The sequence below is a fragment of the Vicugna pacos genome, chromosome 16 (assembly GCF_048564905.1).
Source record: "Vicugna pacos chromosome 16, VicPac4, whole genome shotgun sequence".
NCBI lineage: Eukaryota > Metazoa > Chordata > Mammalia > Artiodactyla > Camelidae > Vicugna > Vicugna pacos.
This window is the reverse complement of record NC_133002.1, coordinates 58,750,800-58,771,246: the sequence shown is the minus strand read 5'-3', so window position 1 is coordinate 58,771,246 and position 20,447 is coordinate 58,750,800. Positions and strand designations below refer to the sequence as shown.

General features: G+C 59.3%; 3 protein-coding genes across 8 annotated transcripts in view; 2 read left to right on the top strand and 1 right to left on the bottom strand.

Annotated features, from left to right (window-relative positions):
- Positions 1–10,785, top strand: part of UBE2O (ubiquitin conjugating enzyme E2 O) — a 53,429-nt gene extending 42,644 nt beyond the window's left edge. Inside the window, exons 4-18 of one of the 2 annotated variants that reach the window (XM_072939627.1) lie at positions 979–1,076; positions 1,608–1,671; positions 2,355–2,498; positions 2,861–2,970; positions 3,094–3,169; positions 3,500–3,972; positions 4,338–4,492; positions 4,757–4,869; positions 4,964–5,092; positions 5,748–5,837; positions 6,714–7,410; positions 7,682–7,818; positions 9,487–9,690; positions 9,782–9,839; positions 9,976–10,785. In XM_072939627.1, coding sequence (XP_072795728.1) covers positions 979–1,076; positions 1,608–1,671; positions 2,355–2,498; positions 2,861–2,970; positions 3,094–3,169; positions 3,500–3,972; positions 4,338–4,492; positions 4,757–4,869; positions 4,964–5,092; positions 5,748–5,837; positions 6,714–7,410; positions 7,682–7,818; positions 9,487–9,690; positions 9,782–9,839; positions 9,976–10,646 — 3,219 coding nt within the window. In that variant the 3' untranslated portion in view covers positions 10,647–10,785. Of the gene's footprint in view, positions 1–978; positions 1,077–1,607; positions 1,672–2,354; positions 2,499–2,860; positions 2,971–3,093; positions 3,245–3,499; positions 3,973–4,337; positions 4,493–4,756; positions 4,870–4,963; positions 5,093–5,747; positions 5,838–6,713; positions 7,411–7,681; positions 7,819–9,486; positions 9,691–9,781; positions 9,840–9,975 lie in introns of both variants that reach the window. The other variant, XM_072939626.1, reaches the window with a different exon arrangement.
- Positions 10,786–13,168: 2,383 nt separating this feature from the next.
- On the bottom strand, positions 13,169–18,510 carry SPHK1 (sphingosine kinase 1). Of its 5 annotated transcripts, XM_072939631.1 has the most exons (8): positions 18,371–18,429; positions 17,606–17,803; positions 17,072–17,202; positions 15,435–15,638; positions 14,943–15,095; positions 14,753–14,847; positions 14,557–14,672; positions 13,169–14,264 (listed from the first exon to the last, which is right to left on the bottom strand). In XM_072939631.1, the coding sequence occupies exons 3-8, from the start codon at positions 17,133–17,135 to the stop codon at positions 13,451–13,453; spliced, it is 1,446 nt and encodes a 481-aa protein (XP_072795732.1). In that variant the 5' UTR covers positions 17,136–17,202; positions 17,606–17,803; positions 18,371–18,429; the 3' UTR covers positions 13,169–13,450. The 5 variants fall into 5 exon arrangements, with proteins under 5 accessions (XP_072795732.1, XP_072795731.1, XP_072795730.1 ...); XM_072939630.1 differs by lacking the exon at positions 17,606–17,803 and having other exon boundaries at positions 18,371–18,510; XM_072939629.1 differs by lacking the exon at positions 18,371–18,429 and having other exon boundaries at positions 17,606–17,958.
- Positions 17,347–20,447, top strand: part of PRPSAP1 (phosphoribosyl pyrophosphate synthetase associated protein 1) — a 44,489-nt gene continuing 41,388 nt past the window's right edge. Inside the window, exon 1 of the mRNA XM_015235322.3 lies at positions 17,347–17,365. The gene's annotated coding sequence lies outside the window, so the exon portion shown is untranslated. The remainder of the gene's footprint in view (positions 17,366–20,447) is intronic.

Here is a 20,447-nt window from a genome sequence, read left to right as displayed (position 1 = left end):
TCTGCCAGCCTTAGCTTCCATTAACAATTCCCACCTGAACCAGCGAGTATTCTGATGGCGCTAAATGGTGATTTTATGACTCCATCGTTGCCTGCTTGTCTTTATTAGTTTGGCATCTGCTGTATGCAAGAGCTGTACTTTCTGCCCCATTTATTTATCCATTTTTTTACATCAGTATAGAAGCAGAGATTTCTGCTTTATTCAGTTGGCTGTAATCCATTACTGTCATTATTTGATTTGTTGCTCAAGTGATCCTAGATTTGGCCAGTAGGAACCCTCAAGCTGGCATCTGTGTCCTTTTGACATGTCCCTACCATTTTTTCTTTGAATACTTTTTTACTTTCCATCCTGTATTTTTTCTGATTCATCCCTGGAATCAGCCGTTTCTCCAGGGAACCCTGGTCTTCTACAGAGAATAGAACCAAATGCAAGTTGGGCGCACTAAGTGCTGCTGGGCCCTCTTCGGGGCGGCGCTGGGAGATACACATCTGTGTATGTGCATGGACGCGCACACCCCTCAGTGCGCCAGTGCTGTTCTGTGCGTGTGTTGAGATACACGAGATCGTCTTAATCCCTCCAGCTCCAGTTCAGCACCTGATTCTCCCCACCCCCCTCCGTATTAGTGAGGACCTTCCCCAGCGGTGAGACCTGGCTCAGTACCCTCAGCATAGTTGTCTGTTACTTACATCCCTTTACTTACTTGACTGTGTAACCAGCCTCCCCAGCCCACTCCCTCTCATGTGTCCTGTGTCCTTGGACTGCAGTCAAGCTTCTGTCTCTCTGTGACTCTCCCATCACTGCCAGGCAGCACCGCTGCCCCCTCACCCACTGGGAAGGGAGTTGCGGTGCAGCGTGAGCTTGCTGGAGAAAAGCCTGCTGAAACAGTCACTAGGTCCAACCCATCTAGAGCCAAGAGCAACGGGTGTCCTGGACACCAGTGTCTTCGGTCATCTCTCAATCTGTCCCCTTGGCCTGCAGCCCTTCATGTACGGGGACTACATTGCCTATGACTGCTGGCTGGGGAAGGTCTACGACTTGAAGAACCAGATCATCCTGAAGCTGTCCAATGGTGCCAGGTGCGGCTCTCATCACGAAGGAGCTGCCATTCGGCGGGGCAGCCTGTGGCGGGAGGATGGGGGTGTTTCCTCTTGGGGCCTGTGTAACGGGTTTCCTCAGGGCCGTGCCAGGGGCTGCAGGCCTTCGGAGCCTCACGTCTCAGGGCCTGACCCTGGACTGGTCTCCTTGTCACCCTGGCCTGGTTCTCTGGCTCAGTTTCTGGCTCTGCTCTGTCTTGGCCTGGGGAGAGGAACATTGTCATTTAGGATCCCTGCGAGGGCCTAATGCTTTATTTAGGCATCTTAATGGTGGTGAGCACTCAGATACAGGGGTGGAATTTTCTTTGCTTTAGGAGAATTACTGGTACCAGTGCAGAGACTGAGGCATGGGCACAGGGTGGATTGCACCATTTTAGGACATTTTGACATATTAATGCCCCGGGATAACTGTGAGATACTGACTAACACCACAGTGGGTCCGGGCTGCCTCGCCTCCCCTGAGACTCAGGCGCCATGTCCTGGTGCAGACCAAGCCCCTGTTCCCTGTTGCAGGTGCTCCATGAACACTGAAGATGGCGCCAAGCTCTACGACGTCTGTCCACACGTCAGCGACTCTGTACGTTTGCTCCGTCTGAGGAGGCGTGGGGGGTCGGGGGGTGTCTAGTCTCTTGTTCTTCAGCCCCCTCAGCTGTGCAGGAAGGACTTCTGAGCACAGAGCGTGTAGCTGGCCCAGACAAACCACTGCTTCTAGGCCAGTGCTTTCCTAGAAAAGGGGCGGGCGTGTATCAAAAGGTCTAAGAGTCTGGGTATGGCAACAAGTAGGAGAACTTTGCTTTGTTAACTTTTCTCATCCTTTTCAAATCTCCCGTTTTCTTGAGTGTATGCGGTATTTTCCTACAATACAACGTTTTAGAACAATAGGACATGACACAATTTGTAAATAAGTATACCAAGGGAGTGTGTGTGATCACACAGGTTTGGGGACCCCTGCCATTTAGAGCTTTAGTCCTCAAAGTCACCCTTGGACCAGCAACATTGCTGTGGCCTGAGAGCTTGTCAAGCAGAATGGGTTAAACGTGCATTTCAGCACGATCCCTGGTGATCTGTGTGTACCTCAGGTCTGAGATACGCTGCTTCAGAGCCTTAGGGAGTGTGGAGCACGGAGGCCTGTGGTGGGGGCAGGAGGGGCCGGGTGAGGCGTGGAGAGGGCAGGCACAGAGTGGGGGGTGCGGGAGTGGAGCGCACCAGCCCGAGGAGGCACTGCTCACAGGGACTCTCCTCTGGCCCCAAATCCTGCAGGGTCTCTTCTTTGATGATTCCTACGGCTTCTACCCGGGCCAGGTGCTCATCGGCCCTGCCAAGATCTTCTCCAGCGTGCAGTGGCTGTCAGGGGTCAAGCCCGTGCTCAGCACCAAGAGCAAGTTCCGAGTGGTAGTGGAAGAGGTAGGAACGGGTGCGGGGTGGGAATGAGGACCTTGACCTCTGCGCCCAGGAGCTGAGCTCCTGCCCAGTCTTCCTTGCCCAGAGTGGGCCTGCTCTGAGGGTAAAGGGAATGCAGGCTGTGGCCACGGGGTCACCAGGAGGCAGATGTCATCCAGCCTGACTGACCCAGACTGAGCAGGGTAGGACGGTGGGAGTGGCAGGTCTGCTGGGCCCTGACTGGTGGTGAGGAGGCAGCAGTGAGGGTGTCCATACTTGGTGCTGCACTAAGATGAAGACCTTCTCCCTGCTGTGGAGGTCAGCTGGGGTCTGGACAGCTGCTGAGAACCTGCTGACAGTGGCCTCGTCCTGCCCGCCATCCCCAGGTGCAGGTTGTAGAGCTCAAAGTCACATGGATTACCAAGAGCTTCTGTCCAGGGGGCACGGACAGCGTCAGCCCCCCGCCCTCTGTCATCACCCAGGAAAACCTAGGCAGGTGAGTGGCCCAGCATGCCCCTGCTGCCTCCACCCCAAGGACTCTGCCTGGGCCACAGTCACAGGCGTAGGGGGCTGAGAATACTGCTGGCCCAGCCCTCGCTTCCCCCCCCTCCCCTCCCAGGGTGAAGCGTCTCGGATGCTTTGACCATGCTCAGCGGCAGCTTGGGGAGCGCTGTCTGTATGTCTTCCCAGCCAAGGTAGAGCCGGCCAAGATTGCCTGTGAATGTCCAGAAAAACACTGCGCCCAGGGGGAGGGCTCTATGGCCAAGAAGGTATGTCCTTGGGGCTGGGGCTTGGCGGGCGTTTGAGGAACTGGCCTTGAGCCATTTCCACAGCCAGGAAGGTCTGTGCTTTAGGCCTTGGGGGGGAGCCCTGATGACCCTTGCAGGCCAGTTAGGTGTGTATAGCTGTCACCCCTCAGACCAAGCTGCTTGGGGTCTGGCCTTCCGGGGAGTCCCACACGTCCAGGGCGGGGCCCGTCGGCCCTGCTCCCCACAGCTCCCGCCCCCCCTGCTCTGTGCCCACAGGTGAAGCGCCTCCTCAAGAAGCAGGTTGTGAGGATCATGTCCTGCTCCCCAGACGCCCAGTGCTCCCGGGACCACTCCACGGAGGACCCCGGCAAGAAAGCGGGGGCCAAAGCCAGGAGTGAAACGGGGTCCGCCAGCCCTGAGGAGACGCCGGATGGGTCCACCAGCCCTGTGGACATGCAGGACGAGGGGCCCGACGAGGCCCATGAGGCGAGTGAGCAGCTGCCCCCCTTCCTGCTGAAGGAGGGTGGGGACGACAGGCTGCACTCGGCTGAGCAGGACGCGGATGATGAGGCCGCCGACGACACGGACGACACCAGCTCTGTGACCTCCTCCGCCAGCTCCACCACCTCCTCCCAGAGCGGCAGTGGCGCCAGCCGCAAGAAGAGCATCCCCTTGTCTATCAAAAACCTAAAGCGGAAACACAAGAGGAAGAAGAATAAAATCACCCGGGACTTCAAGCCGGGGGACAGGTAAACTGAGCCTGAGACCACCCCCCGGCTCCCCACACAGGCACACACGGGCTCATGTGCGCATAGGCGCACACATGATCTGCAAGCCCTGTGAAGATGGGCATCCAGCCAATAAGATGTTGGTGCCTGGGGTTGGCCAGGTGGAAAGGAGGGACCTGGGAGGGGAGCAGGGGGTGGGACAGGGGCCATTCCCAGAGGAGGTGGCAGGGCATGGAAACGAGGGGAGCGTCCGCTGACTTTCTTCCCTCTGGCCTAATGCTAAGAATTGCAGGTTAGCAAGCCCGTGGGGGTGGGGGATAGAGAGAGTACCTGCCCTTCCTGTGGGGAGCATCTGGGAGGCCTGGCTCACTGGCCCTGCCCTGCAGGGTGGCGGTGGAGGTGGTGACCACCATGACGTCGGCAGACGTGATGTGGCAGGATGGCTCCGTGGAGTGTAACATCCGCTCCAACGACCTCTTCCCTGTGCACCACCTGGACAACAACGAGTTCTGCCCCGGAGACTTCGTGGTGGATAAGCGAGGTAGTGCCGCCCCAGGATGTCCCCGCCCAGGGCCAGGGTGGGACTTCGGAAGAATGGGCCCGAGGTCTGGGGGTCAAGGAGGCTCCCCCTTTGAAGGTGGCTTACTCTATCGAAGATCAGGGGAGCCTTTCTGGTCTCCCCTGACTGAGCCCCAGACCCAGCGAGTCCTGTGCCCTGCTATGGTTGACGTGCAGTGGGTGACGGGGTGGCAGGTTCACTGCCAGGGTTCCTTAACCAGTTACATCTCCTCCTCTGGGTTCCCAGTCCAGAGCTGTCCGGACCCCGCTGTCTACGGTGTGGTGCAGTCTGGGGACCACGTGGGCCGCACCTGCATGGTGAAGTGGTTCAAGCTGCGGCCAAGTGGGGACGACGTGGAGGTGAGTGTGTGCTGCCCCGTGCATCCCCTTCACGGTGGGCTCTGGTGGGCTGGGTGGAGGGCCCCTGGACTCACGACCCCTTCCTGTGCCCCAGCTGATTGGGGAAGAGGAAGACGTGAGCGTCTATGACATTGCCGATCACCCTGATTTTCGGTTCCGCACAACTGATATCGTCATCCGGATTGGCAACACTGAGGATGGAGCACCTCACAAGGAGGATGAGGTACCCTCCTTCCCAGTTCTGGTTCCTGCTCCTTGTCCAGTGCAGCAGCTGCAGTACCGGGTGGTGCCACCAGGTGGCTCCAGGAGCTGAGGCCGGCAAGTCCTCTGGGCAGCTTGTCTACCCAAAGCTCCTTCCCCAGGAGAGCAGCTGTCCACAGTGGGGCTGCCACTCAGCCTGACCACCTGCACAAGGACTCACCTGCCTGCTGGATCAGACCTCATTCGCACAGATGCTCCCTGAGCTCCACTGGTTGTTTATCAGGGAAGCCCAGCTCCTTGCCCTAAGTGCTGTGAGCATGTGCTGTAGGAGCCCAGGAAAGGCTTGGGGAGGTGGCATCTGAGCTGGGCCTTGGAGAACAACCGAGGACACTGGGTGGGGTCAAGCAGATTCCAGACAGCGGAAGAGTGGGAACAGAAGTCCCAAGGCTGGAACCCCATCCTGGGACTACCAGAAGCTTAGAGAGACTGGAAGGCAGGAAGGGAGTTGGGGGTTCAGTGGACAGCAAGGTTGGAGATGTTTCAACCAGAGGGTCCCCTGCTCCGGTTACTCACAGTGGTTTCTGGCTGGCGCCCACATCCCTTCCATTCTCACGGCCTCGCCTTTGCCCACATTCCTGGAGAGCTGCACCTTTGACCCTGTCCCATTTGCCCTGCAGCCGTCGGTAGGCCAGGTGGCCCGTGTGGATGTCAGCAGTAAGGTAGAGGTGGTGTGGGCTGACAACTCCAAGACCATCATCCTACCCCAGGTAAGACCAAGATGTGAACCACTTGGCCCCAGACTGGCAGCTGGGCTGGGAGCTCAAGGAACAGGAAGACAGTCTCTCGGATCTTCCTGGCTTGGGAGTCTTCTCTTGGGTAGTGGGTGTCAGGGAAAGCTTGAAATGAAGGGCAGTATTATATCCAAGGCCCCGGGGTGAGAGAGTCAGGAGAGCGGGGCAGTCCACAACTGGCTGGTCAGTCTTGCCCCAGATTCCCAGGGGCATGTAGATTTTTACAAACTTCCCAGATTTGCCTGGATCCCCACCTCACTATGCTAGGGAAATGCAGTTTGCTTCCTACAGGAGAGAGCTTCCCATTGACATTTCTAGGAAAACTTTCACAGATAAGGAAGAGATAGCAAATGGGTTCTGAGTGGCAAGGCTGTTCTCAGCACTATTTCTTTCCCCTTCATTTGAGCTGATCCTGACACCCCACCTCCCCTCTCCTGGTGCAGCAAGGGGTGGGGAGGGAGTGGCTTGCCCCTCATCTGGGAGGCCATTCCAGGGACAGACCGGGAAGTGACACTGCCCAGCTGTCCTACACCTCCCCCTCCTGTCACATGTTCGCAGCTCCCAAGGCAGTCCCACAAGGGGTGCTGACCAAGTACACTCAATGGCAAGGAGACTGGAACAGGCTGTTGGCTGGGTTTCGGGCCCTGCAGGCGGGGCTGGGGTGGGCAAAGGTGCCTCTCAGAGGCCTAGGGACCACCTAGCTCAGAGGCCTGCCTGCAGAGGCCCAAGCAGAAAGGGGAGGAAGGGTGGAGTTAGCCGCTGAGGCCTCAGTGCTTCCGATTACCATCAGCTCCCAGGGTTGGGGTCCCCAGCAGAGCGCCTCTGAGTTGCCTGCGCCCCCCCTTTCCCCAGCACTTGTACAACATCGAGTCTGAGATCGAGGAGTCAGACTACGACTCGGTAGAAGGCAGCACCAGTGGGGCGTCCTCTGACGAGTGGGAAGATGACAGTGACAGCTGGGAGACGGACAATGGGCTGGTGGAAGATGAACACCCCAAGATTGAAGAGCCCCCCATCCCAGCCACTGAGCAGCCAGTGGCCCCGGAGGAGGACAAGGGAGTGGTGATCAGTGAGGAGGCTGCCACGGCCGCCATCCAGGGCGCTGTGGCCATGGCCACCCCTGTGGCTGGGCTAATGGAGAAGGCTGGCAAGGACGGGCCGCCTAAGAGCTTCCGGGAGTTGAAAGAGGCCATCAAGATCCTGGAGAGCCTCAAGAACATGACGGTGGAGCAGCTTCTGACGGGCTCGCCCACCTCCCCCACTGTGGAGCCTGAGAAACCCACTCGGGAGAAGAAGTTTCTGGATGACATCAAGAAGCTGCAGGAGAACCTCAAGAAGACCCTGGACAACGTGGCCATCGCAGAGGAGGAGAAGATGGAGGCGATGCCAGACCCCGAGCGTAAGGAGGACAAGCCCGAGGGGCAGTCACCGGTGAAGGCCGAGTGGCCCAGCGAGACCCCGGTGCTGTGCCAGCAGTGCGGTGGCAAGCCCGGGGTCACCTTCACCAGCGCCAAGGGCGAGGTCTTCTCGGTGCTGGAGTTCGCGCCCTGTGAGTCCGCCCTGCTTGTGTTAACACATCTGGAAGCCAGGTGGCCGAGTCCCAGCTGCCACCCGGGGGAGGAAACTATTTCCCTGGTGTGGTCACCTGTCCCGATGCCAGGAGAGGTGGGTGGGAATCGTGTGGGTTTATTCAGCTGTCCGGGGAGTGCTTCCTGCAGCTGCTCCCTCCGGGCCAAGCTTCCCAAGGGCAGCAACTGCATTTCCAGATGCAGTCCCCAGAGCTCGCCGTGAGGGGCTGACCATTCTCCTTCCCCCTCCAGCAAATCACTCTTTTAAGAAAATTGAGTTCCAGCCTCCAGAAGCCAAGAAGTTCTTCAGTACAGTACGGAAGGAGATGGCACTGCTGGCTACCTCGCTGCCTGACGGCATCATGGTCAAGACTTTTGAGGACAGAATGGCAAGTAACCTGGTGTGGGCTTGGCGTGGGCGGGTGCGGACGAGCTGTGTGGATGCTCGCTGCCTGAGGGGCCTCCCACAGCTCCGTAAACAGGCTCAGGCAGGTGAGCCACAGGCCCGACAAGAGTCCCATGTGTGTCTCTAGATCACGTGCTCCTCCTTTTCAAAGTTAGCTTTAAATTGTATAATTATTACCTGAATCTTTTTTTTTTGAAAAATCAGAACATTACAGAAAAAGCTAACGTTGCCTTTGACCCACCCTCGCCCTGTCCCCAGGCTGAGGGGCCGTCAAGAGTTTCATGGGTCTCCTTCCAGATGATCTTAGTATATTTTTATGTGTTCACGCATCGCCACAAACACATCCTATTTTGTGTGATTTGTTCTGTAGGAATAGCACATTTGTGTACCCATCATCTGTAGCTGGCTTTTTTTCTCACTCAAAAGGGTAATTTTTGAGGCATACCAGTGTTGACTCAGCGATGTAGTTCATTACTTTTTGGCTACAGAATATTGTGGCCTCCGTGGCCACGTGACACTGTCTCCCACCCTCTTGTTGTGTCCTGGGCTCTGGGTTTGAGTCATGCTGCTGGAGGTGTGTGAGCGCATCCTTGTTTGTTCCAGGAAGGGACAAGCCCCATCTGTCTGCCACCTTATTTGTTCAGCAGTCTTTCACTGGCCCCTGCTGTGTACCGGGCACCACATTAGACACTGAATTTGGGTGTGACCAAGGCTCCAGCTCTAGCCCAGAGCCTGGAGCAAGCGGCAAAGAAGAAGGACCACAGAGAGGGGCGCTGTTGAGACAGGCCTGCAGGCAACCAGAAACCACAGGGCAGGGCCTGGAGCCCATGCGGGGTCGGGGCTGCTCGAGGTTCCTGACAATACTTTTATTTTATTCGGACAATACTTTTGGTTTTCCTTGGGTTTTAGTAAAATTCCTTTTGAAAATTCTAGCCTGACTCAGTTCTGCTGACGGAGGAAGGGGACAGTATTTTTTTTGTTCTGTTTTTTTCCCCAAACCTCGCTCACAGAGTACAGGAAGTAGTGTGTCACCTTGAGATCCACAGAGCAGCCCCAGTAGCAAGTAATAAGGGGATTTCGTGACTCCAGCCAGTACTGGGCCCTCAGGGTCTTCCAGCTCATGGGTCACCGGCACGTTGCCGGGCAGCGGTCCCAACCTCGCCCCGGCACGCAGCGCGGCTCTCTGACATCTGGAGTCTCCCTGGTCATCTACAGCCTGTGTTTCTAGTGGTCTCCCAGAATTTTCCCGAGTTCGGATCCTCGAGGCCCTCTAGTTCCCTAAAAACAAGTGCAGCCTTACCATCCTGGAACGTTCTTTCTAATTGGTTGTAATTCTTGTTTGCTTTGTTGGGGGTGGGGCGGTCACACCAAGTATTTTGAGGAGTGCCATGTGTAAGTAATGATTTATATGGAAAAAACCTAGTAGGCTAAAAACAAGTTTGGAAAATTCCTTTCATGCCAGGAGTTAAAGGAGCCAAGTAGGTCTACACAGAGATAGTTGCATTTAGCTTTTCTGTTGCTGGAAGTGTCTGGAGGCCCAGGGTGCTGCCTGCTCCCACTCGAGCCTCATGGTACCCTGGAAAAGTCCAGAACCAGACGCTGTGTGTGGAGGCCCACGCCGACCTCAGCTTTCCCTCCCGCTTTCCTTTAGGACCTCTTCTCCGCCCTAATCAAGGGCCCCACGCGCACCCCATACGAGGACGGCCTCTACCTGTTTGACATCCAGCTCCCCAACATCTACCCGGCCGTGCCCCCCCACTTCTGCTACCTCTCCCAGTGCAGTGGCCGCCTGAACCCCAACCTGTATGACAATGGGAAGGTGTGCGTCAGCCTCTTGGGCACCTGGATTGGAAAGGTGGGTGCAGTGCCGGCACCCAGTCAGCAGGGGGGATCCAGTCTGGGTGGGCATCTGGGACAGAGTTGACGACCCTGTGTGTGTGTTCCAGGGGACAGAGAGGTGGACGAGCAAATCCAGCCTTCTCCAGGTGCTCATCTCCATCCAAGGTATGGTGGGCAGGGGTGGAGTGAGGGCTGTGGAGGGCACCCCTGGCCTTGACATCCCCCACCTCCAGTCTGGCAGTTGGGCCGTCCCCTGGGGGGCCAAGGTCGGGCCGGCCCTGATGGGCTTCCACTCCCACAGGTCTCATCCTGGTGAATGAACCGTACTACAATGAGGCAGGCTTCGACAGCGACCGCGGCCTGCAGGAGGGCTATGAGAACAGTCGCTGCTACAACGAGATGGCGCTGATCCGCGTGGTGCAGTCCATGACGCAGCTGGTGCGGCGGCCGCCCGAGGTCTTCGAGCAGGAGATCCGGCAGCACTTTAGCACTGGCGGCTGGCGGCTGGTGAACCGCATCGAGTCGTGGCTGGAAACCCACACCCTGCGGGAGAGGGCCCAGGCGCTGCCCAATGGGCTTCCCAAGGACAGCAGCTCGCCAGAGCCGCCTGCTATGGCCGAGCTCTCAGACTTCAGCCGAGAAGAACCTGAGGACGGAGGGCTGGCCCCCGGAGAGGCCTCCCAGGGCTCAGACTCGGAGAGCGGTGCGCAGGGCCCGGCCTTGGCCAGCAGGGACCACACAGACCAGACTTCGGAGGCCGCGCCTGACGCCTCGGTGCCACCCAGTGTCAAACCAAAGAAGCGGAGAAAGAGCTACCGGAGCTTCTTGCCTGAGAAGAGTGGCTACCCTGACATCGGCTTCCCTCTCTTCCCGCTTTCTAAGGGTTTCATCAAGAGCATCCGGGGGGTGCTGATGCAGTTCCGGGCCGCTCTGACGGAGGCGGGCATGCCCGAGCGCACCGAGGACAAGTAGCCGCCAGCCCTCGTGGAAGGAGCGTCAGGATGGGGAGAGGCCAGCTGCTGCCTGCTCACTTCCTCCCCTGGAATCTCCCCTCTTCCCTCTGCTCCTCCGTCCCCAGTGCAAGCCCCACCACTGCCCTCTTCTTCCCAAGGTGAGTTTGATGCTGAAGTGCAAGAAGCTTGTTGAGATGCTGCCGTCTCTCCTCCGAAGCAATCTTTCAACAGGCAGGTCTCCTGTAGCGACAAAAATCTGAACCCTCTTGCTGATTTTCCACTTGTCACCCTGGGCAGAATGCCCCAGCACTTCCTCCCTTGCCGTCTCCACCTCAGGTCGGAGGTGGGCTTTTCCTGGGGCCTGACACGCGGGAGGACTCTGGGCCCAAGTGTGTGCAGACCAGCGGGACGAGTGGGTGTGCCTTGCATGAAGTGTGGGTGGCTCCAGCCGGTCCCCTGGTCCCCTTCATCCTCTTCAGTTCCACTGTCGCTTCCTAGTGTCCCAGGCCCTCCTGCCGCTGCCACCAGTCATGTCCTCGTCCCCCCAACATCAGCACTCTCCCTTGGGAGTTGTAGCTGCCGTTGCCGACTCCTGGCCCTACTCTGGCCTGTTTACATGGGAGAGCCCTCAGGCCTGTTGAACTCGCTGTCTAAGAGAGGCTGGGACCAGGCTGGGTTCAGGGTGACACCCAGGAGAGGTGGCGGCCCTCACGCGCTAACACGGAGTGAGGACCAGGGAGCTGACAGCTCTAGGTGCCTTGCTCTTCCTGCCCCACGGGGCCGGGGATTGGCAGCTCTGGCTCGAAGGCCTGGCCCTCTCAGACTGAGCTGATGTCTGCTCCTTGCTCAGCCCCATCCCCGGGCCCCGGGGGCAGGAGCAGCTGCACGGACAAGGCCAGGGCACATGCTGGGGCCTCCGCGTAGACTTTGTCCCTCCCACTATCAAAGGCTAGCGCTGGGAGGTGGCACGGAGCCAGCCCTCTCTCTCTGCCGAGAACGAGGCCTCCCGTCAGCCCTTCGCTGACAAGTTCCGCAGGCTCAGCGCAGTAGAGAGGCGGCCGGCAGGGCTCTCCTCCCAGAGCCGGGCCCAGAGGTTTACAGGTTTTCTAAGCGTCTGATAATGTGAAGCTCCGGGTTGAGGGGGTGCCGCTGGGCACATCGCAGCTGTGTAATTTTCCGTGTATGTATGTAATATTTAAGGGTGAAAGAAAATAAATCTCAAAAGCAAAGATATTAACTCTTACTAGAAAAAAAAAAGACAAAAAAAGAAGCCAAAGCATGACACGTCTTGTCCGCCTTACGCTGGCTCCACACGTGAGCTGCCACGACCACGCAGCCGGCAGCGGCGCGGGAAGGACGGCCGGAGGGCGGCCGCGGCGGCGTTCGGAGCTGAGTCGGTATCTTGTTGGAGGAAGTCCCAGAGTGATCGGTGGGGCTGTGCTTCCCAGTGCGTTGTTCACGTGGAGATGTGAATGCCTACTGCTTAAGATATCTGTATAAAGTGCTGTGTGATTAAACTTTTTTTTTACTTGCATTTTTTTCGTTTGGCTCATTACACTGTACAAAAAAGACAAGGTGGCACCATTAAACCTGCCTCTGCCATTCTTCCGGGCTCTGTCGCCTTTCTTTCCCTCAGGGGCTCCTCACACACGCTCCCCGGGGGAAGGAGAGATCCCTGTCCCAAGGAGGCTTGAAGCAGCTGCATCTCCCCGACCCGGCCTGCGCTGGAGCCTCTGCATTTCCCGCCGTAGGATTCACAGGGGCCAGGAGATCCAGGAGATCCTGAGGATCTAGACATTCGGTGCCTCAGCGTGCTTGCCTCTGAGCAGGGCCTGTATTCTACTCCTCAAGAGTCACTGCTTAGCAGAATGTTGTCAGCAACTGTGCGGTCCCCCAGGGCCTGTGACTGACCAGTTCTGCCAGTTCACTTCCTTCCAGATGCTGGCAGAGCTGACTTCGCTTCACCTGGCCTGGACTCTAAGCCAGATGGGTTCCTCACTTTGGGAGACTGGCATCCGCCCTTCCCTGCTGCTTCCTTTTAAATCCTGTGCAACACTCCCCTTAATGAGCATGGGGTGGGGTAGGCAGGAGAGGCCTGGGGAGCCCTAGAGACCCCTGGGAGGGATGACAGACTTCTTTTAAAAAGGGAGCAGCTGCCTGCCATTCCGACTTCTTTTGCTCTTTGCCAGTTTTCCCCAGTGCCCCTAACTCATTTTCACTTTTCACTGAGACTAGCTGGCTGTGTGGCCCTGGGTAAGACATACTCGCTCTGAGCCTGTCTTCCTCCTGGTGGGGAGAGGCAGTTGTCTCCAGGCCAAATGTGGTATAATCATCACTGGGGCAGGCCCCCCACCCCCCAACCCCACCGCAAAAGCAGCCTGGACCAGCTCTGGTCCTGTGTCCACCACCAAAATGGCTATTCCCAGGGGCCAGTACCCCACGTTGCCCAATCCAGGAGGCACCATTGGGCATCACTAACGTTAAGTTCTAGAGCCTTGGCAGAAGCAAGACCCCAACCCCCAACCCCTAGGACAAGACCAGTTGGCTGGGAATGTCACTTTATTTGGATTTGATTCAGGGGGTGGGGTTCCCATAACAAAATAGAGTGGCTGCCACAGGCAGCGAGGCCCAACCAGCTGGGCTCTGGGCCCAGGACCTCATTCTGGCCTTTGGTGGGCAGAGTCTGGCCTTGCCCCACTTCATCCTCCGCCTCCCCACCCCTACATGAGCTGCAGGCAGGCCCTCCAGTCCTGGGGGAGGAGGGAGGCTCCTGAGCGCCAGGTAAACCGAGACAACAGGCAAGCCCCAGCAAGGCCCATGGAATCATGGGTGCTCTTCCAGAGCTGGCCTCTGCTGGGGCTTCCAGCTGGGTGGGGGCTGTCGCCCCAGAGAGGGTGGGGATTCCACGTGGCCACTGACCATCCAGAAGCAGTTTGGTTGCACCTGGCCCTGCACAGCCTCGCTGACCACCGATTCCCCGTCGACAGCAAGTACACCCTTCCCATCCTTGGGCTCCAGGCGGAAGGCAACCACAGGCACATACACCAAGTAGGGACACTCACACTCCATGTGCCTGCCTTTCTCCATGGCCAGGAAGAGGCGCAGCAGCATGGCCCGCGACACGCCTGCCCGCACATAGAACAGATGCATCGCGCCGGCCGCACAGCGGCCCATGGGTGCAGTAAACATCTCACTGCCCAGATGTGAGTGCAGCAGCGCCAGCACCAGCACAAAGTCCTGCTCCGGTGCCACAGTCCAATGAGAGGGCACTGGCTCCTCCAGGGGCACCAGGTGGGTGTCCACGGGGCCTTGCTGGGCCTGCTGGACCCGATCACGGGAGGGGAACGTCTTGGAGACCACTGTTTCTACAGGGAGGTAGGCCAAGCGGCCCTGGTAGGTGCGCAGGGCTGCCAGGCGCAGGAAGGTGCCCAGGGTGAAGCGCTTCTCGCCCAGGCACCGGAACTTCTCACTCTCTACATCCACGTCAGCAATAAACCCCCAAGCCAGGCTGAGCACGGAGAAGAGGCGCAGCCCTGAGGCCGTCTGCAGGGACAGCAGATCCATGGGTGCCAGCAGCCGGCTGCACAGCAGCCGTGTGCAGTTGGTCAGGAGGGCTTCGTTTGTCACCTGCTCGTAGCTGCAGGGGAAAAAGTCAGATGGGATGGTCAGGAACCCTCATACACCCGCCCCTTCCTCTTCTGGGGAGCTGGGGCAGGCAAAGTGACACTGAGTCTCTAGGGGGTTTGTAGGAAGGACAGATGGAGCAGGTGGAGGCAGCCAGTTGGAGTCACCAGGAAGGGCCCCAGAACTGGGGGTCGAGACCCCAGGGAAGAGGGGGTGGAAGTTACCCCAGCACTTGGGAACTCAGAAAGCCTGGCAGTAGGGTGACACTGGGGAAACTGGGGCCCACTCAGGCCCCGGGCTCTCACCCGGCATAATGGTTCAAAGACGCTGCCAGCGCATTGCCAGAGCCAGCTGGGAGGCTGCACAGGGGCTTCTGGATGGCGGTCTCCCAGTCAGGCCGCTCCATGAGCCCGTTCACCACCTGTGGGAGCACAATTGGCCCCAGCCTGAGAAGCACCCTTCCCCCGCGACCACAACCCAGCTTCCTGGTGGGGGCCTCACCTCGTGCATCAGCCCGTCTCCAGACATGACCACCAATGCGTCCCAGCGGCCCAGCTCCTCCGCCCGCACCAGCTCCCGGGCGTGGTTTCGCCGCTCTGCGGAGAGACAGGGAGGCTATCAAGGTGGGGTTGTGGTGAGGGAGTGGTCCTTGGCAGGGGAAGCTCCCTGCACCCCCTGGGGAGGCACTCACCAGTGAGCATCAGCGTGAAGGAGACATCGGCCTGGGCCAGCAGGGGCTGCACGTGGCTCCGGAACAGTGGCAGGGCCTTGCCTTTGCCCCCTCGCGGGTTCAACAGCACCAGCACGTGGCAGGGCCGTGGGAGCAGGTTCAGGGGGCCCACCGCTGTAGAGAAGCCCGAAAAGGCCATGTCTCCAACTGGCCACTAGAGGCCTGAGGATCACAACAGGAGCACTGAAACGCGGTGCATGAAATCCCCGCGTAATTGATTCAATAGAGTCTGGCCAGAGGCAGCGGCCTTCAGTGGGGAGCTCCAGGGAGGGTGCCGCGACACCACCCGGCCCTTAGCTCAGGCCTGGCCAGCTTATGGCTAGGGGGGATGGAGTTGGGGAGTGTTTTCTCCAGAGTCCCCAGCCCTTCTCTTTTGTCACACTGACTCTGGCCATCATTCCTGGTGAAAGAGAATGGATCCCCCAACAGACTCTCGGCCAAGCGCCCACAAACCTGCGTCCATGACCTCGACCCGTGGCTCCGCCTGCCGGGGGGTCCCCGGCGCTGTCGCGGAGCTGTGCGCGGCAGCGGCTCCTGCATTCAGCTCCTTATCGGTGCTGCCCAGGCGGGTGTCGCGGTGCTGGCTGTAGGGCTCGCCCTCTCCGCCGGCAGCCGGGGCTGTGGGGGCACCCGCGTCATTCTCTGCGGTTGCCGGATCTGAGGGAGAGGAGACAGCGCTGGTGGAGTCCGGAACGGCCTCCTGAAGTGGGGGGCGCCCCGCTAGATCCTTGGACCACGGGCGGGAAGCCGCGCTCTCCGGCATCTTCTAGTTTTCCGAGAGGTCCGGAGAGCCGAGGTCCAGTGCCACCAAAGGTTCTCCTGTCCTAGAACTAAGCCCCCACCCCCAGAGGTGAAGGGTCCCTCTCTCTGGGGCTTCGGGTTCTGGCCCGACGATGAGTCAAAGCCCCGTGGCTCTCTCCGGGGAATCAGCTCCTCATCCTCTGGGTGTTGCCAGGGGGAGGGGATTCCAGTTGCGTAAAAATCCCAGAACTTGAGCGGACATCGCAGGGCATGAAGTTCGGGGCTAGCGATCCCCGCCCCGAAACAGCCGGGTCGTCGGGTCTTCTACACCGAGTTCTGGAGCGGCCGGGGTCGCCGTGCCGCGCGCCGGGCTCCTGGGAGCAGCGTCGGAGTCGTGCATGGGCTCAGCCGGAGCCCGGCCGCCAGCCACCGCCTCCCTCAGCCAGAACCGAATGGGCGCTGAGGCCATGCACCGCATGGCCAGTTCCCTCCGCCGCCCAGGAGCCAAGGGTGGAGAGAGGGCAGGGCTAGCAGCCAGCCCTACCCAGTCGGTCTGGTTTGCTGGGGACTCGCCACCTCCGTTCCCCACAGTGGCCAAGGCGGTACGCAGCTCCTCCTGGGCTCAGCCTCGCGTCTGAGGGACTTGTGGAGGGCCGGGCAAACACTGCACGGCCCCGCTGCCTCCGGCCTCAAACTTTTCGCTCAACTTCGGGGAGGGCGCTGTGCCTCAGCGCCGGGTCTGGCCACGCCCCCGCGCTCCCCGCGTTCCTGGGGGTGGAACCGGCGCCCGGCACCGCCAGGGCCGCCCGCCTCCGGCCACGAGCCGCGCGCCGCGAGCGCGTTGTCCCGGGCGCGGAGGGTGAACGCGCAGCGCAGGCCGAGGAGTCAAAGCGGTCCCCGGGCGGGGCTCCAAGCGCATGTGGTTCAGGGCTCCGGGCAGACCCTCGCCTGCCCCTGGATGCTACGACCTCCTGCCCTGGGGATCTTCCCCCAAAACTGCCGGACGTGCAGCGTCCCCTTCGCGCCCCCAGAAATTCGAGGCCCAGACCTCTCCGGGTGCCCCCCGGAATGCCAGGAGCGTCTCTCCAGCCGCTCCGGTTCTCCCCCAGAGAGTTATTTTTAGCCTCCTGACGAGGCAGCTCGGCAGCACAGCTACCGAAGCCCAGGCAGCCAGGAGCACCTTTCCGAGGAGGGCGGGCGACCGGCACAGGGTGGCTGCGGTCCGGAGGAGGCGGCCTTGTCAAGAACCTCAAAAGTTGGATCATTTTCCCAGAGGACAACTTCGAGGCTCATCTAGGCCAGAGAAGCTGCCCTGCAGCGGGCAATCCACGCCCACGCCCCTCACCCACCTGAGAGGAGCTTGGCGGTGTACACAGGCCTAGGGGTCCCCATCCGGATTGGGGAGCCGAGCATCGGGGGCGTGTCCCCCGCCGCTCCCACTGGCTCAGCGGGAAGATGCAAACAGGCCCGGGAGTTTTCACTTTAACGGAAGCAACAGGGACGCGTGTCAGTGCAGGTGTGATACAGGCAAGTAAGTGTCTGACCTGAACGTGTCCGCGACCAACTGGAGTAAACTCCCTGGGGGATTGTTTGCGGCGAACCAGAGGAGGAAATTGCCAAGGCTGACTTGGTGACCGGATCAGGTAAGGCCAAAGTTAGAAAAACAACAACCACCACCACCAAACTGCTGTAGGAGGCTGAGGTGGTGCAGGTGAGCTCACGCGCCCACACCTGCCCCTATCCGACACTAACACACACCTCTTTTCCCACCCCTCCTTAAAGTCAAGAAGAGGCAGGTCTCGGCGGCGCCAGTAACTCGGGCACGCCTCCGCGGTACCCTCTCCTCCCGAGGACCCAGGTGGCCCGGCCCCGTTTCCCAACACCTGGGGAGGGGGCGGAGCCCAAGGATCCACCGGTAGTGGGGAGGCGCTGGCTGGGATGCGCGGATCCCCCGTCCGGTAGCCTGGAGCGCGTCCTGGTGGAGGCCACCTCCGTCCTGCGTGGCCCGGGGACAGCCCTGGCTGGGTACTGAGCGTCCCGAGCGCGTTCCGTGAAGGTGACTCAGCGACGTTTTCACCGGTCTAGAAATTGCGAAACTAGGAACTAGGGGAGGGAGCAGGGGCGGGACGTCATCACCCTCTGGCTGCGCCGGGGCCCTGGTCTGCCGAGGTCTGGTCCCAAACTTCCAGGCCCCCCACCCCCACCCCCAGGAATCCAGCATCGGGAGGAGAGCGCGGTGCTGCAGCCGCAGTGCCGCGGTCACGCGATGCGGGGACGCAAGCGGCGGCGGGAGGAGGGGGCTCCGTACTGGAGCCGCGTCTCGATCCCTCTCGCGTCTTCTCCCCTCCCCTTTCTCCTGCCTTCTTCAGCGAGGGCTATACGGTCAAAGTCAAGGCTTTGGCGTCTAGAGGAAGCATCTCAAAGCCCTCTCCAGGCGTCTAGAAGTCGGTGATGCTCCCCGAGGTCTCAGCCTTGGAGGGAGGTAGCTGCGGAGACCGCCAGAGCAGCCTCCCCCTTCTCCCCGGCTCTAAAGGGCACTTCCGTCAGTCCTGAAAAGCCGCTGCCTTAAACCCTGGAGCCTAGTGGGAAACTGAGGCACCGGAAAAGGAAGACCTAGCTGTGCACGAGCCCGTAGTGAGAAAGCCCACCTGCCACAGGGTCCCTCTTCCTCCCGGCGCCCTAGACTGGAGCCCCTGGGGTAGCGGCGCTGGGCGGGAGCGGGGTTGACTGGAAACCGAGCGGTGATGGGGGCGGGGCAGCCTGCTGGGTTCATTATCCGGCCTCCGGGGGCCCAGTGGGAGGGAGGTGAAGGGCTGAGCCCTCTGGCCTCGGTTCCAGTCCGCACAAAGGCTCCTCTGTCCTCCCTGCCGCCTCTCCCCCTGCCCCCACCCCACTCGCACGGCCTCTGCTTCTGCCCTCTTCATTCTTGTCCGTCACCTTCCGCCTCCCAGGTTGCCTCTCTCCAGGCACACACTGCCCTCCCGTCCCTCTCTAAAGAGCTTATCTCGGCTCCAGAAACTCATCGGCATCCCTGGCGCAAGTGCCAGGATTGGGCAAGAACAAGATGCTTTTCTTCTTTCGATAACTGGGGGAACCGAAACCCTGAGAGGTGAAGGGTCTTGCCTAAACCAGGGAACCAGTTCCCCCACAGAGCCCAGAAGCAAACCCGGGTCCCAACCCCCAGCCTGGAAGGCAGAGCTGAACCCAGACTTCTTGCTGATATTTATATGTCGTCCTGGTGGGTCACTTGCTGCAGGAGCTGCCCCAGGAGCCCAGCTACTCAGTTTCCCTAAGAAAGAGGAAGCATCCCAAAGCCCTCTCCAGGCGTCTGTCTCTAGGTCCTGATTAAGCAGCTTGCTGCTATGTACAGGTCTGGCATCAGGCTTGCTCTGCCCTGATCGCCATCCCACAGCTCAGCCAGCAGGTAGCACCTGTCTTTCAGGTGAGAGAGACTGCCTTTCTATCTTCCTCAGCCACCCCCTTCCTCCTTGTGGGCAGCCTCCCCAGGTGGACACACCTGAGAACACCCCCTCCTTTTTCTTTCCCCTTCTTCAAAGAAAGAAAGCAGGAATTCATTGGGCCTGGCCCAGCTCTCTGGAAACTTGGAGCCAAGGCCGCCAGATGGCAAATGACTTGCTTTTATTAGAAGAGGATTCCTGCCACCTCACCTTTCCCTGAAGCTACCTTCCCTGGAGGTTTCAGCTCCCAAATTGAAATACAGGGCTTCAAGGCCTCCCTGGACCTCGAGTCCTTTCTGCCTGGGAGGTTGCAAGGGTGGGGAAGGGAGGTGTCCAGCCCTGCAAACTCTACTTAAGACTTGTGTTCTGGTGGTGATGCAGGAAAAACGAATGTGGGGAGTGAGGAGGGCCGTGTCCCAGGCTTTGGCTGAGCCCGTGGGACATGCCCGCCAAGTGTGGGTCCTTGGCTTCACACAGGAAAGAATTCAAGAGCGAGCCACAGTTGAGTAAAGGTAGATTTATTCAGAGAGATACTTTGAAAGGCAAGAGAAAGGCCACGAGGTGTGGGGTTTGGGTGCTCAGATTAAAAGTAGGGACATAGACAGCCCTCTCTAAGAGGGAGAGAGAGGGCGGCTGCTAAGAGGTGCCATGTTGCCAGTTTCTACAGGCTCAGTGGCTTCATATGCTAATAAGTGGAAGGACCTGTCTAACTAGCCTGGGGAAGGGGCTGGGATTCCCAGGAAGTTGGCCATTACCCACTCTTTGACTTTTGTGGCTAGCCTTGGGACTGTCATGGCATCTGTGGGCATGTTATTCACCATGTTAATATATTACAATGGGTGTATAATAAAGCTCAAGTTCTACTAGGAGTCAAATCTCCCACCATCTTGAGCTTCAAGGCCTACTGGGGGTTGACTCTCACACCATTTTGATGTTAACTGCTGTATCATTCCTTGAACGGCTGTGCCCTGTCCCCTTCCTGTCTCACTGGTACAGCCCCAGATGTGGCTTTCCATTCTGAGAGTTTCCTAGATTCTGCTGACCATGTCAGGCGTTGGAGATGCTGGGCTAGCGGTGGGGCTTGGAGGTCCAGGAGGGCAGACTGGCCACACAGAATTCTTGGCTGTGTGCAGGGAGCGATCAGAGTTTCTGTTTCTGCAGTGGTTCTGCTACTCTGGGTGTGATAGAGTCTAGCTCTACCTCTTGGGGGGCCTCTTTGTCCCGATCGGTGTCCTTGCTGTGGCTGGGAACCAAGGTCTCTTCTGGG